Here is a 16,223-nt window from a genome sequence, read left to right on the forward strand (position 1 = left end):
TTTTGCACTGTTAATATTTTTAAAATATTGTCTTCAAACTAAGGGAATGCTTTCATTATTTAGACAAGGAGGCAATTGCAGAACTTTTTACTTTTTTTCTGCATTTATTTAATGGTTTCCTATTTTTCTTTTATTTTTTTAATTATAAAAATAGCACATGTCTGTGAAAGCAATCAAATAATACAAAAATGCATGTGGGGTGGAAAGTGTCACTTTATTTTTCACTCTTAACCATCTCATCGCTCCTCAGAGTGACCACTGTTGGCCTTATGTGTCCTTTCAGATTTAAAAAAAACAAAAACAAAACACTGGTAAACATATATGTCTGTCTGTGTATGTATGTGCACACGTAAATCTCGAATCAGAAATACTCAAACATTCATCTAGCTTTTCCTAAAGGAAATAAAAATGATTATTATTTTGCCTAGAAATTGACATTGCCAGTCTTAAGTAAAGGTATTAACAAATTTTTGAAGAGAGAAATGTTATGTGTTTGAAATTATAATGAAATTTATTTAAGATTTTTATAGTATTTGTTAGCGAAGCTTACTGCTTAAGTAAAGGTTACTCAGGATTAAAGATTATTTGATGAGTCAAATAAAATACCTAAGATTGTCAGTCTCGTTAAAGCATTAAACTTCATATTCAGTCTAATTTGTTTTTTCTATTAATACATTTTCCCCCCATAGAATCATTTTTCCCATCCAGATATCACAATTGCCATTAGAATCACTACTTCACCTTACTCTTTTTGGAATTTTAAATCAGAGCAGTGGAAGTTCCCCTGATTCTAATAAGCAGAGAAAGGGGCCAGAAGCTTTGGGCAAAGTTTCTTTACCTCTTTTTGACTTTAAACGGTAAGTGTTACTGAGTTGTAATGGTGAGTTACTGTGGACACACCTGCAGCATGAGAATTGGGTAGAGAGTGGAGTGGGGAACAGTGACGTACGTGATGAGATAATGAGTTGCCTCATTTTTTCTGATGTGATTAAAGGAGGTCATTTCAGAGACACAGAGGAAACCAAAGTTGTACTGCTATAGTTTGAACATATCTATATGGGTATTCAAAGGATTGTTTGCCACTCACTATTCCAGAAGAAAAGCAGCAGCCAATTCATTCTTTAATTGTAATTTATGGAAAGCATTATGTTATGACATAATACTCGTGGTCTTACAAGTTCCTTTGATATATTTAAAAAAACCCCACAATGCGAATTCCCTCTTCGCATCTCTTCCCCATCCTTCTCCAGTTTAAGAGAGTCTACAACTGCATATTATTCCCTTTACCTAACTGATCTACCCTTACTGCTATGGACCCCTGGCCTTTAATCTTCAAAAGTCCCACATGTATGCAAAATTAATTGATCCTTAGGGTTAAAGGAATTCCTTTTGAACTTTGTGTCTACTAATAGCCATTGGGATAATGTAGCTGGCCTTTCAGCTATTTTGATTATGTTTTAAGTAATAATATGTTCCATGAGACCATCAAGTGTTTTCCTAAATGAAAAAAAAATTTAATTGCATAAGTTTGGAATGTTTGATGATATAGCACGTGATAATACTTTGGAGCATGATAAAGGACATTAGCATATTAAAGAATCTCTAAAGTTCTGCAGTCAAGAAGCCTACTGTGTTTAATAATAATATTACTGTAATTATAAATGCATAGCATTTACTGTATGCTGGGTATTAGTCTGAGTGCTGTATACATAGCCTTATATACCCCACAACAACCCTATGAAGGTAGGTATTATTATTATCTCTTTTTACAGAGGGGAGAATCAAAGTGCCTTGCCCTTGGGCGCTTAGCTAGTAAGTGGCAGAAGTGGGATTTGAATATAGGCAGTTTGGCCCCAGGGTTTGTGTTCTTAACATTATCCTATATTACCATTCTCAGACTTATTTGATACCATAGTACTTTTTTTGTTCTAGAATACATCTTTTAAAACATTGTGTCCCTTGGGACAGTTTTGGGGAAATGACTTAATAACTGATCTATTTAACCTACAATAAAACAATTAAAAAATAAGAGTTAAAAAATTCTGCTAATCTAGTTCTACTTCCTTTTTCCTCTTAAATGACAAACACAGTTTGAATTTCCAGTAATCATTTTAAAAATCATGTGGTGTTTGAAACACTGACTTCATAAGTTTTGTTTTTGAAATATTCTTTTCTTATGTACTTAAATATAGCATTTATTCACACATTTTTCTTTTCTTATAGTCACTTCCCCTATATGTGAGGAGGCAGTTTAAGATTTTTTTATTCTATAACTTCTTTTGGGCTCAAATTTTATTTGACACCTGACATAATTCTGAACTGCCAAAGGCTAGATAAAAGCAGTTGAAGAAATTGCTATTAGGACTTCCCTGGTGGCACAGTGGTTAAGAATCCACTTGCCAATGCAGGGGGACCTGGGTTTGAGCCCTGGTCCAGGAAGATCCCACATGCCACAGAGCAGCTAAGCCCATGCGTCACAACTACTGAGCCTGTGCTCTAGAGCCCGCGAGCCACAACTACTGAGCCCACATGCCACAACTACTGAAGCCCGTGCGCCTAGAGCCCGTGTTTCGCAACAAGAGAAGCCACTGCAATGAGAAGTCCACGCACCGCAACGAAGAGTAGCCCCTGCTTGCCGCAACTAGAGAAAGCCCGCACACTGCAACCAAGACCCAACACAGCCAAAAAATTAAAAAAATTTAAAAAAAGAAATTGCTATTAATGATGTATATTTAGAACCGTTTGCTAAATATAATCCATGACTACTCTAAAACAGAATATTGGCCCCATAAAGGAGGAGAATTGTGTTCTCAATTGTCTTTCCCCCCCACCCCTATAAATTTATTTATTTATTTATGGCTGCATTGGGTCTTCGTTGCTGTGAGTGGGCTTTCTCTAGTTGCAATGAGCAGGAGCTGTTCTTCGTTACGGTGCACGGGCTTCTCAACACGGTGGCTTCTCTTGTTGCGGAGTATGGGCTCTAGGATTGCGGGCTTCAGTAGTTGTGGGACTCGGGCTCAGTATTTGTGGGTTGCGGGCTCTAGAGCACAGGCTCAGAAGTTGTGGCACACGGGCTTAGTTGCTCCGTGGCATGTGGGATCTTCCCAGACCAGGGGTCAAACCTGTGTCCCCTGCATTGGCAGGCGGATTCTTAACCAGGGCTCCACCAGGGAAGTCCTCAATTGTCTTTGATAAATTAGTGTCAGGGAATAGTTATGTGAGAAAATTAAATGTAATTATATCATTATCATTAATTTTTATAAATGAGTCAGTTTTGAAAACCTTCGTGCTCTTGAAAGCACCAGGAGTCTTTACTTCATTTGAGAAGTACTATCATTTTTTGCAACTTTTTTTTGACTATTAATAAATGTTTTTTATTGGATGAATGACATTCTTTCAAAATTCAAAAGAGTAAGGGGAAGGGCAGTTGACTTTGTTTTTTTTTATGCGGTATGCTGCCCTCCCACTGCCACGGCCCCTCCCGCGGCTGAGCACAGGCTCTGGATGCGCAGGCCCAGCGGCCACGGCCCACGAGCCCAGCTGCTCTGTGGCATGTGGGATCCTCCCAGACCGGGACAAGAACCCACGCCCCCCGTATCGGCAGGCGGAATCCCAACCACTGCGCCACCAGGGAAGCCCCGACTTTTGTTAGACAATTAAATAGTTGCATCCAGCACTCTACTGTTTAAAACAGTGAGCTGATGCCGTTAATCTTGAGACTTTGGCAAGTAGTGTAGTCAATCTAGGTAATGTTAGGATTTAACATTCAAAAAATGCTCAGAAATTAAGAGGGGAGATGATTTTATATTAATACATATAGAGAAAGTGTTAATGATTTAGTCTGTTAACGTACTGTAGTACAGTGATCAGAAGTCCTGGTCTTGAAATTCTTTTAAAATTAATTTATGTTTAAGGTATAACTTGCATACAGCCTGATGAAGTTACTATCATGAAAGCCAAATGATTTACAGGCATTTCAGTCAACCTCAATGATAAATGAGTTCTTAACTCATTTTTAAATAAACTGAATCAAGCATTTAAGCTGCTGTTCCTTTATAGTTGTGTCTCAGGATTACCAAATAGTTGACGTGAGAAAGTTTTTTACAGAAAAATTCCAGCTAATAGATGCAGAAGGAATGACAGAATATTACAGTTTTGCAGCCCCTACTGAAATAGTAGATTTAGGCCAGGAAATCTCAGTCTTGGCACTGTTGACATTTTGGGCCAGGTAATTCTTTGCTGTGGGAGACTGTCCTGTACACTGTGGGATGTTTGGTGGCATCCTTGGCTTCTGCCCACTAAATGCCAGTAGTACCCCCTAGTTGCCAACAAAAAAGTCTCCAGACATTGCCAAATATCCACTGTGGTCAAAAGCATTCTTGGTTGACATTGATTTAAGCAGTGATTTATTAATGCTTGTTTAAAACCATTGTGATTAAGTTTTCTGGAACTTTATAATGGATGATTTAGACTGATAGCACTTGAACAAACCGATTATCTTCACATCACAGAAGGAGAGATATACCAATGTGTGCTTCTTTATTTGATGCATCAGGAACTAGTGGTATACAATACCACCTACAAAGTATTAAGTATTCTTGCCACATAACTAATCCTGAATCAGATCAAACCTTTAGATCTATTACAGAAAATATAGGAGATAAAGGGACATGCTAAATGATACCAGAGGAATGCAATCAGTAAAATCCAGGATGTAGAAAATTCTCAGAACGGAAGACCTGGATTCTTCAACAAATAACGGGGGATAAAAAAGAAGAATGTATGGATTAAAACAAGAGTTGGCAAACTTTGTTAAGAGGACCAGATAGAAGTAGTTGAGGCTTTGTAGGTCATGTAGTCTCTGTCACAAATGTAAAAGCAAAGGCAAAAGCAGTGATAGATAGGCAATATGTAAATGAATGAGTGTGGCTTTATTTTAGTAAAAGTTTATTTACAAAACAAGGTGACAGTCTGGAGTTTGTTGACCCTTGATTTGAAAGATACTTTAAAAGACATATCAACCAATTCACATGTTGGATCTTGCTTGTATCCTTATTCAAACAAACCAACTGTTAAAAATTTTTTTTTTAGAGACAATCAGAGAAATTTGAGTGCTGACTAGATAGCTAATAACTTTGAGTAATTATTTTTAATTATTCTCTTGTAATTATGTTTAAATATTTATTTGGCTGCGCCAGGTCTTAGTTGCGGCACACGGTATCTTTTAGTTGCGGCATGCAGGATCTTTAGTTGCAGCATGCGAACTCTTAGTTGCGGCACGTGGGATCTAGTTCCCTGACCAGGGATTGAACCCGGGCCCCCAGCATTGGGAGTGCGGAGTCTTAGCCACTGGGCCACCAGGGAAGTTTCTGTTGCAATTATGTTTAAATTAAAGTGTTTATCATTTAGAGATACATAAAAGTATTTGCAGATAAAATAATATCAGAATTTGCCTTCAAATAATCTAGTTGAGGGTGAGGGTGGTTCTGAAGTAGACAGAATGTATGTGTCAAAGATTTTTTTTTTTTTTGGCCGCCTCGCGCAGCTTGCAGGATCTCAGTTCTCCGAGATTGAACCCAGGCCCCCTGCAGTGGAAGCGCGGAGTCCTAACCACTGGATTGCCAGGGAATTCCTGTGCCAAAGATTCAAAGGCTGTTAACCTGCTAGAGAAAACATTAAGACTGGAGTCTAGTTTTGGAAAGGATATTTGCTGTTTGAATAAAATGAGCAAAGTGTGATGAAGTTTATAGTTTCCTGCTTTTATGTCTCATGTTATTTTGCAGAAATTTCTTCTGTGTAAAGATATATCAGTATCTTTATTGGTAAATGTTTTTAATTTCAGTAGACAATAAATTGGTAGTCTAGGGCAAGGGTCAGCATACTCCGGACCACTGCCTGTTTTTTGTAAATACAGTTTTGTTAGAACACAGCACACATTTTTTGAAATGTATTGTTCATGGCTGCTTTGGCACTATACTAGCAGAGTTGAGTCTCTGACAGAGATTGTATAGCCCAGAAAGCCACAAATATTTGCTCTCTGGCCCTTTAAAGAAAAATTTGCTGACCCCTGGTCACAAACAGATGAAACTTCTCATCTCAAATGATTAGTGCTTTGGCACAAAGCAGATACTGGTTTTCTTGGCATGCGTTTTTGTTGTTATGGTAAAAGTCAAGGAGCAGTTATGAAATCCAAACCACCATCTTGAGATGTGTTCCTCTGTAGATGATCTTCAAAGACTATCCTTCACCTTCCTATTTATAGAAGTTGTTTTGGGGACAGGTGACTCTGAGACTTTACCCATCTTGTCTTCTATCCTGAGCCCCGATTCTCCCAAGATAATGTTGCTTCATCTTCCCTCCTTTTGTTCTAACTCCCATACTTCAGTACCTAAATACTGAAGTGAAAGTACACTATGGAGAGTGACTCCTTCTGATATGTTCTTTTTATATAGAGGATGCTTAATAAATATTTGATTATTAACATTTCAAATTCATTACCGTGTGTTGTGAGTTTTGAAGTAATTTTTAAGATGAAATCCACAGTATTCTTCTGTTTACATTCATGAAGGTTTTTAACATGTGGAACTAAACTTCTGTATCTTTGGACTTCATCACATACAAATCTTGTTCCTGGAACAGTCCCCAAAAAAGGATATGTGATGGAAAGAATAGTGTTACAGGTAATGATACTTCCTGACACGTGGAAAGGTTCAAATTTGAATTCTTTATGAAAAGTATATGTGTACCATGATCTGGGTTGTTACTAAAGAAGCCTAATTGATCTTGTTTCGATCTTAGGATCTATATTTAATTTAAATGTCAATAAACCACTTCCTATTTCTGAGAAACAGTAAGAGATGCACTTACACCAATCCCAAGTAGTACACGTGCTATTGAGAATTACCAGTAATGGTAATCACTTTTAATAAAAGGACAGAAGCATTAATTTAATATTTGGTATTATCACCCTGTTGGCTAAGAAAAATCAAAAACAAGTTAATGTAGCAAATATGTGGACTTTTCAGCTATAATTTAATCTTCTGTTAATTTTTAAGGTTGATTTTCCTTCTCCTACATTTGATATCATTTATACCACTCCTCAAGTTGACAGAAGCATTATACAGCAACACAACTTAGAAACATTGGAGAATGATGTAAAAGGGAAACTTCTTGATATTCTTCACAGAGACTCATCACTTGGGTACATTCCTTTGATTCTGTTTTGCCTGGGTATCTCTTACAATGTAAAGTTCAAGTTAATGGTTTATTAAATGCCCTGATTTAGTTCATGATTTAGCAATGTTCCTGATATGGAAAGTTTTTTTTTTCTTTTTTTAATTGTATAAAAAGACTATATGACTACATAAAATTTAGAAATTTGTACAGGTCAATTTTTTTACATAATCAAAAGGCAAACGATAGATTGGGAACTATAATCTGTATCCTTAATATATGAAGGACCTTTTCATATAAGTAGAAAAACGGACAACACAGTGGTAGACAAGAATATGAATAGGTAATTCTTTGGAAAAGAAATACAGTACCTTTTAAACATCTGAAAAAATATGTTCAACCTCTCAATAATCAAGAAATTATAAGTTAATACAAGATACCATTTCACACATCAGATTGTTGAAAATTAAAATGTCTCATTATATAAGGTATTGATGGGATACAGAAAATGGGAATTATACTGTTGGCAGGACTCTAAAAGCTTTTGGAGAGCAATTTGGCAAAATCTATAAAGGTCGCAGTGTCCATAGTCTGACCTAACAATTCCACTTCCAGTTAGTTATAGTGTATTTTAGAGAAAACCCTTTTATATTTGCTTGTGGAGACAAGAATATTCATTGCAGTGTTTATTTGGGTTATTATAAAACTGATAGGGAATGTTCATTAACGGGTTAAATTACGGTACATTTATCCAACAGTACTATGTAACTATTAAGAATGAAGTTATAGCTATATGTACTAATATGTAAGATGTTAAATGAAGAAAATAAGTAGCAGGATAGTGTGTATAGTGTGTTACCATTAACATATAGGAAAAAAAGAGAATCTACATACACCTTTGTGTATGCTTCTATATGAATAGACTACCTCTGGAAGAATATACGAGGTTAGGCAGTTGCCACTGGGAGGGGAATTGGAAGGAGAAACTTAATTGTGTACCTTTTTGCAATACTTGATTTTTTTTTTTAGTATTCCATGTGAAATACATTTCAATTCAATGCATGGATTATATACACAAGGGTAGATAGATGAGTAGTGAAATATTTCATTCACATAAACATCTGTCATTAACAGTAAATTAGAATTTCCAAGACAAGTTCTTTTTATTTTGAATATTCCTCAAATGAGCTATATAGTCATCTTCTAAAATTTTGTAATAGCATTTGTTTTTGGCATGACATTTGATTTTACTTTTATAAAATGATGAAATCCTTGCTGTCTCTTAGGGTAGGTTCTGCGTAGCCAACTCTGATTTCCAGTGCCTGGCATCTGGTTAGAGCTCAATAAATTTTATTGTGCTGAATTATCCTTCTTTTTCTTAACTAAGACTCTTTTATCAAGGCAGAATGATTTCTTTCCATCCCCCAAATTAGGGTAAATTAGTGGTGTTTGCCGTACATTGCGTTTTTCTATTCCAAATTAGTATTAATGATTCTACCAAGAAGTGGCTGTCCTAAAAGGAATAAATTTCTTCTTTGTATTTTTAATCATTGAGATTATAACTGTCATTATGATACCACTAAGAAGTGATGTAATTCTGTTACATATTCAGACTTTCTAAAGAAGATAAAGCCTTTCTGTGGGAGAAACGTTATTATTGCCTCAAACACCCAAATTGTCTTCCTAAAGTACTAGCAAGTGCCCCAAACTGGAAATGGGTTAATCTTGCCAAAACTTACTCATTGCTTCGGCAGTGGCCTCCATTGCACCCACTGACTGCGTTGGAGCTTCTTGATTCAAAGTAAGTTAACTGTGGCTGAATTTATTTGCTCTGTTTTATTGTTTTTCCAGTAAGATATTATGTTGCAGGATTAGTTCCCTTTGTTATAGCATGAAAGCAATTCGATTCAGTATAAATGTGTAAATGCATATTTCTATAAACACATCTTTTGTGTTGAGGTTATTAAAAAGGGATATCATATCATTTAAAACTAATCTAGAGAGGTTGTAAATTTTGAATACTTTGTTATATTTTTATGATGTAGGTCAGAATTAATTTTCATAAGGTTTCTAAACAGTCACGAAATTGGATTTGTGTATAGGACAATAAGATTTTCTTCCTAGAAAAAGAGAAGAAACACATTGCTTTTGAATAGCTATTTGAGTATTCTTTGTCAGGAATAGATTGAGATTGTGTTTTCAGGAAAAACAGCTTCATTAGAAAGAAATCGCTGTCAAATCTTGATTTTTGTGGTATGCTTCTAGATTTGCTGATCAGGAAGTGAGGTCCCTAGCTGTGACCTGGATTGAGGCTATTAGTGATGATGAGCTAACAGATCTTCTTCCACAGTTTGTGCAGGTGAGTTTTTTACGAGGTTACCTACCCTCCTTACCCTCTCCCCAGTTTGTATGAGTAGGGACTTTGCTAAGGGATCCCCTTTCTGTTTTGATTAAAAGTACTTTTGTTGTGTGGGAATGTTGAGGTGTATTGCATTTGGATTTAGTGTGAATTTTTTTCCACTATTATCAGCTGCCCTACTTAAATACTAACTATATATATATATACCTGGATTTTTAATTCTCGGGTTTTAATTCTCAGAACAAACCAGACTTGAACTTTTCTTTGATTTCTTTTCTTTAATTGGCCTTTTAAACATAGCTAATGAATGTTATTCCCAGGTCTGTACTTTTCTGCCTGATTTCATTAATTTCACCTAAGTTAATTCATCTGTTTCATTTTTATCAGTATCACCTTTCATCCTTGATTTATATAGTTTATCTTTTGATAATTTTATCCTAACAACGTAGTATGGGTTTGACCACTAGTGATTCTTATTTTTCTTTGCATGTAGGCTTTGAAATATGAAATTTATTTGAACAGTTCATTAGTGCGCTTCCTTCTGTCCAGGGCATTGGGAAATATACAGATAGCACACAATTTATATTGGTAAGATTTAAATTTTCTTAAGTACTTTATTTCTGTCTCTGTTATTTACAGAGATGACACTCAAAGTCTAAACTGTATGCTCGGACTATTTACTCTTGATACCAGCTGTTTCATTGAAGTCATTATTATAAAGAAGCTAAATTTCTATGTCTTTAGAAATAAAGCCAGAAAATAACAAAACCCTCTATTGCAAAATTATTTGGCATGTTAGAGCTCTATAATAATGACTGAGGTTTTACTTGCTTATATAGCTTAAAATTAATTCCTGGATACCAAAAATTAAACTTGTTAAATTGATTTTGAGAGACATTAATCTGTTTCTCAGAAGTGGCTGACATCAATATTTTGCTGTATTAGGCTCCTCAAGGATGCCCTGCATGATGCACAGTTTGGTGCCCGATATGAACATGTTTTGGGTGCTCTCCTCTCAGTAGGAGGAAAAGGACTCAGAGAAGAACTTCTGAAGCAGGCAAAACTTGTACAGCTTTTAGGAGGAGTGGCAGAAAAAGTAAGGCAGGCTAGTGGATCAGCCAGACAGGTATGTACCCATAGAGGGAACATAAATATTTTGATGTTAAAGGATCTTTACAGTGCTGACAAGTTGTTATTCTTTTTTTTTTTTTAATATTTGTTTATTTATTTGGTTGGTTGGTTGTGCCGGGTCTTAGTTGTGGTTTGTGGGCTCCGTAGTTGTGGCACGTGGGCTCCTTAGTTATGGCAAGCTGGCTTCTTAGTTGCAGCTCACCAGCTCCTTAGTTGCGGCGCACAGGCTCCTTAGTTGCAGTATGCGAACTTTTAGTTGCGGCATGGGTGTGGGATCTAGTTCCCTGAGCAGGGATCGAACCCAGGCCCCCTGCATTGGGAGCCTGGAGTCTTAACCACTGTGCGCCACCAGGGAAGTCCCGGTTGTTATTCTTTTTCAATAGACATCCAATAGAACTCTAACACACTTATGCTGTTTTGGGCAGATTGAATTCAAAAGTTGCTTAAAACATGTCGGAAAAGATTTTATATCCTAACTCAGTTCCCTTTCATTTCCATGCTTATTAATTCCTTTCTGATCAAAATTGTTCTCTTGAGTTTCTTTTTCACTATTTTGCTTTTTAACATTTTTGTAATTGTAAAGGTAATAGAAGTATGAATTGATGCTAATGTTTAAGAAGTCCAAATGAATAAATTTATGGATTAAAAAATTAGGACTTTTCCAGTTTCATTTTCTCCCTGTAGGTATCTTGTTCACAGTTTGCTTTATGTCCTGCTTGGTCATTTTATATGACTTTACACATATATACATGTATATATACAAATGCTTGGAGTTAAAAATTTTTTATAGAAATGTATGTTATTTTTTAACTAGACTTCATTATTTTAACCACTTTAAGGTGTACAGTCCATTGGCTGTTATTGATAGTACATTCACAGTGTTGTGCAACCACCATCACTGTCTAATTCCAGAACATTTTCATCACAACAGAAAGCAATCCTGCACCCACTAACCCTTTACGTCTTATTCCCCTCTCCTCCCAGGTCCTGGTGAGAACTAATCTGCTTTCTGTCTCTATGGACTTACCTATTCTGGACATTTCATATAAATGGAATCATGCAACATGTGGCCTTTTGTGTCTGATTTCTTTCACTTAACCTAATGTTTTCAAGGTTCATCCATATTTTAGCATGTGTATTTATGGCTGAACAATGTCCCATTGTATAGATAATACCATATTTTGTTTATCCATTCATCAGTTGGTGGACATTGGGCTTGTTTCTATTATTTGACCACTAATGAATAGTGCTGCTGTAAATATTTGTGTATAAGTTTTTGTTTGAACATCTGTTTTCACTTTACCTAGGAGTAGAATTAGTGTATCATATAGTAATTCTATGTTTTTTGAAACTGTTACCCGAAGTAGCTGCACCATTTTATAATTCCAGTATAACACTAGTAATGTATGAGGATTCCAGTTTCTCCATATCACCACCAAAATTTGTTATTTTCCGTTTTTTTAAACTGTAGTCATCCTAGTGGATGTGAAGTAGTATCTGTAGTATCTCATGGTGGTTTTGATTTGCATTTCCCTAATGACTAATGATTTGGGGCACATTTTCATGTGTTTGTTGGCCATTTGTATATCTTCTTTGGAGAAATTTCTTTTCTAAGTCCTTTTTAATTGGTTTGTCTTTTTGTTGTTGAATTGTTGGAGTTCTTTATGTATTCTAGATACTAGACCCCTATCAGATGTACTGTTTGCAAATATTTTCTCCCATTCTGTGTATCATCTTTCTATTTCCTTCATAATGTCCTTTGATGCACAAAACTTTTACATTTTATGGTCTAACTTATTTTTTTGTTGTTGTTGCTTGTGCTTTTACTAGTGTGTCCAAGAATTTGTTGTCAAATAGAAGGTCACAATGAGGTACACCTTTGTTTTCTTCTAGGAGTTTTATAGGTTCACTCTTAAAAAGTCTTTGATCCATTTTGAGTTTCTTTTTTTTTTTTTAATATTCTATGAGCTAAGGGTCCAACTTCATTCTTTTACATGTGGTTATCCAGTTGTTGCTGCACCATTTGCTGAAGAGACTATTTTTTCCTGTTGAATGATCTTGGCACCCTAGTTGAAAATCAGTTGACCATAGTTATATGGGTTTATTTCTGGACTCTGAATTCTATTCCATTGATCTGTATGCCCCTCCTTATGCTATACTGTTTTTATTACTGTAGCTTTGTAGTAGGTTTTGAAATCAGGAATTTGAGTCCTCCAACTTTTACTTTTTCAAGATTGTTTTGGCTGTTTGGAAGTCCCTTACAATTCTATGTGAATTTAGTATCAGCCTGCCCATTTCTGCAATAAAGGCAGTTGGAGTTTTGATAAAGATTGTGTTGAATCTGTAGATCAATTTGGGAAATGTTGCAGTCTTAATAATATTAAGTCTTACAGTTCATGAACATGGGATATCTTTTCATTTATTTAGATCTTTAATTTCTTTCAGCAATGTTTTTTTTTTGTAAACTGCTTTTTTTCTTTTTTACTTTATGTTGGAGAATTCATGTAAGTACATATAGTTACACTTCATGTTTCTTAATGAGTACATGGTATTACATGGTATTACAAGGTATCTTAGCATAAATTATGAACTATTACCTCTATGTAGGTTGTTTATACATTTTTCTTTTCCCAGACGGTTCTGTGATGAATTTTAATATATAAGTGTTTGCCCCTTTGCTAGTATTTTTTTTCCTTTTTTTTAAAACATCTTTATTGGAGTATAATTGCTTTACATTGTTGTGTTAGTTTCTGCTGTATAACAAAGTGAATCAGCTATACATATACATATATCCCCATATCCCCTCCCTCTTGCGTCTCCCTCCCACCCTCCCTATCCCACCCCTCTAGGTGGTCACAAAGCACTGTGCTGATCTCCCTGTGCTATGCAGCTGCTTCCCACTAGTGCTAGTATTTCTTCATAGGATATTCCTACAGATGAAATAATTGAATCAAGAGCTTTGTATATTTTTAGTTATAATAGTTTATATTAGATTGCAATAACAAAACAAAACTTACCAGTATACACCTCCCTCGCCACCAGTAGATTATGAAAGTATCTGTTTCCCACCTTGTTGCCAGCACTGGATGTTATCTTAAATTTTTTGTCTCTTAGATAAAAATTGGCATCTCATTATTGCTTAATTTCTATTTGTTAGTGAGTATTAACTAATATGTTAAATATAACCCTATGTAATTCCCCCCTATGTTTATAGCCTTTGCTATAATTTTAATTTTTATAGTAAAAATTAACTCTCTTTAGCAACTTTTTTGACCATTTGACAATTGGGCATTTAAAAACTTGGGTCCATATCATATTTATGTTGTCATATAAAAAGGTCTTCATTTTCATTATGTACTTAACAGTATCGGTTTCTTTTCATAGGTTGTCCTCCAAAGGAGTATGGAACGAGTACAGTCCTTTTTTCTAAGAAATAAATGCCGTCTCCCTCTCAATCCAAGTCTTGTGGCAAAAGAATTAAATATTAAGGTGACATACAATGCTTATAAGTTCATATTACATTTTCAAATAATGTGTAGGAAGAAGGCAAATGGGCAGGTATGCTTAAGGCAAATGCAGATAATATCTGCATAGGTTGGTTATAAGTACTTATGGATGTATGTTTGTGTAAGATCCATATTTATCTCAGTATATTCTTATCTAATCACCATTTCTGAAAGAAAAAGCAGTGTAAAATTATTCACTGCCTTGAAATTATTTTTTGCTATGGTGTAATAGCTGCATATGTTGTAATTCCAGTGGTAAAAGTACCCAGTCACAGGTAGGCAGTTTTTTTCCTCTCTTGTGAATGGCCAGGTGGAGTCTTCCAAGGTTTATAACACTTCTTAGAGTCATCAAAAAGTAGTTGTAATCATCAAAATTGAGTTAACTATATTTTTAATTGGGCTAATAGTAACACAAATAGTGGATTTTTCTCTAACATGAGTTCAGCAAAAGCAGCCAATTAATTCAGCCATTAGTGTCTGTGATTTTGAAAGTCTAGGGTGCAACTATCCATAAAGGAGTCTTATATTTAATTTTTTTAAATTGACATATGGCTACTCTTCATTGAAATACTGCGTTGGCCAAAAAGTTCATTTGGTTTTTTTCCGTACGATGGCTGTAGTAGCGCTTAGTTGTCTTTAACTTCATGTGAAACAATTTTCTTAGATTGTATTGTGACAGCTGTCATATCAGCGAGCATTTAAAAAAAAACATCAAAATTGGTGAATTTTTGTGTAGCCGTTTTAATATTGAAGATGGAAGAAAAACAACATTTTTGGCATATTATGCTTCATTATTTCAAGAAAGGTAAAAACACTACTGAAATGCAAAAAGAGATTTATGTGGTATATGGAGAAGGTGCTGTGACTGATAGAACGTGTCAAAAGTGGTTTGCAGAGTTTCGTGCTAGAGATTCTCGCTGGATGATGCTACATGGTCGGGTAGACCAGTTGAAGTCGATAGCGATCAAATCAAGACTGTAATTGAGAACAATCAACGTTATACCACGTGGGAGATAGCCGACATACTCAAAATATCCAAATCAAGCGTTGAAAATCATTTGCACCAGCCTGGTTATGTTCATTGCTTTGATGTTTGGGTTCCACCTAAGTTAAGCGAAAAAAATCTTTTTTTTAATAGATGCATTTATTTATTTACTTTTTTTTGGCTGCATTGGGTCTTCGTTGCTGCACATGGGCTTTCTCTAGTTGTGGTGAGCAGGGGCTGCTCTTTGTTGTGGTGTGCAGGCTTCTTGTTGCAGTGGCTTCTCTTGTTGCGGAGCACGGGCTCTAGGCACGCGGGCTCAGTAGTTGTGGCTTGTGGGCTCCAGAGCACAGGCTCAGTAGTTGTGGCGCACGGGCTTAGTTGCTCCGCAGCATGTGGGATCTTCCTGGACCAGGGTTCGAACCTGTGTTCCCTGCATTGGCAGGCAGATTCTTAACCACTGTGCCACCAGGGAAGTCCGAAAAAAATCCCTGACTGTATTTCTGCATGCAATTCTCTGCTTAAACGTAATGAAAATGTTTCTTTTTTTTTTTTCTGACAAAAAAATCATTTATAACCTCCCCATGCACATAAAATGACTGGATACACTTTGGTTTATATGCTTTCAGGCTTTTTCTAGTTACATGAACTATGTTTTTATAAAAATAAGCCCTTACTATATGAACTATTTTGTAACTTACTTTTTTAAAAATTTAAATTAATTAATTTATTTTTATACGGTAGGTTCTTATTAGTTGTCTGTTTTATACATATTAGTGTATATATGTCAATCCCCATTTCCCAATTTGTTTTTTGAAAACAAATTGTGACAGGAGATGAAAAGTGGATACTGTACAATAATGTGGAATGGAAGAGATTGTGGGGTAAGCAAAATGAACCACCACAAACCACAGCAAGGGCCAGTCGTCATCCAAAGAAGGTGATGTTGTATATATGGTGGGATTGGAAGGGAGTCCTCTGTTATGAGCTCCTTCTGGAAAACCAAACGATTAATTCCAACAAGTACTACTTCCAATTAGACCAACTGAAAGTGGTACTCGACGAAAAGCAT

General features: G+C 35.6%; 1 protein-coding gene across 9 annotated transcripts in view; it reads left to right on the top strand.

The window, feature by feature from the left end:
• PIK3C2A (phosphatidylinositol-4-phosphate 3-kinase catalytic subunit type 2 alpha) overlaps positions 1-16,223 on the top strand; it is a 104,881-nt gene that overhangs the window by 69,660 nt on the left and 18,998 nt on the right. For all 9 annotated transcript variants that reach the window (XR_004479889.2, XR_004479890.2, XM_033416176.2 and 6 more), the window contains 8 exons: positions 690-857; positions 6,569-6,680; positions 7,056-7,201; positions 8,786-8,974; positions 9,439-9,532; positions 10,026-10,120; positions 10,478-10,658; positions 14,048-14,152. Coding sequence is in view for 7 of the 9 variants with exons in the window: in XM_033416176.2 (XP_033272067.1) it covers positions 690-857; positions 6,569-6,680; positions 7,056-7,201; positions 8,786-8,974; positions 9,439-9,532; positions 10,026-10,120; positions 10,478-10,658; positions 14,048-14,152 (1,090 nt within the window). In the remaining 2 variants the exon portion in view is untranslated. The remainder of the gene's footprint in view (positions 1-689; positions 858-6,568; positions 6,681-7,055; positions 7,202-8,785; positions 8,975-9,438; positions 9,533-10,025; positions 10,121-10,477; positions 10,659-14,047; positions 14,153-16,223) is intronic.

The sequence above is a fragment of the Orcinus orca genome, chromosome 8, assembly GCF_937001465.1.
Source record: "Orcinus orca chromosome 8, mOrcOrc1.1, whole genome shotgun sequence".
In the NCBI taxonomy this organism is placed as follows: Eukaryota; Metazoa; Chordata; class Mammalia; order Artiodactyla; family Delphinidae; genus Orcinus; species Orcinus orca.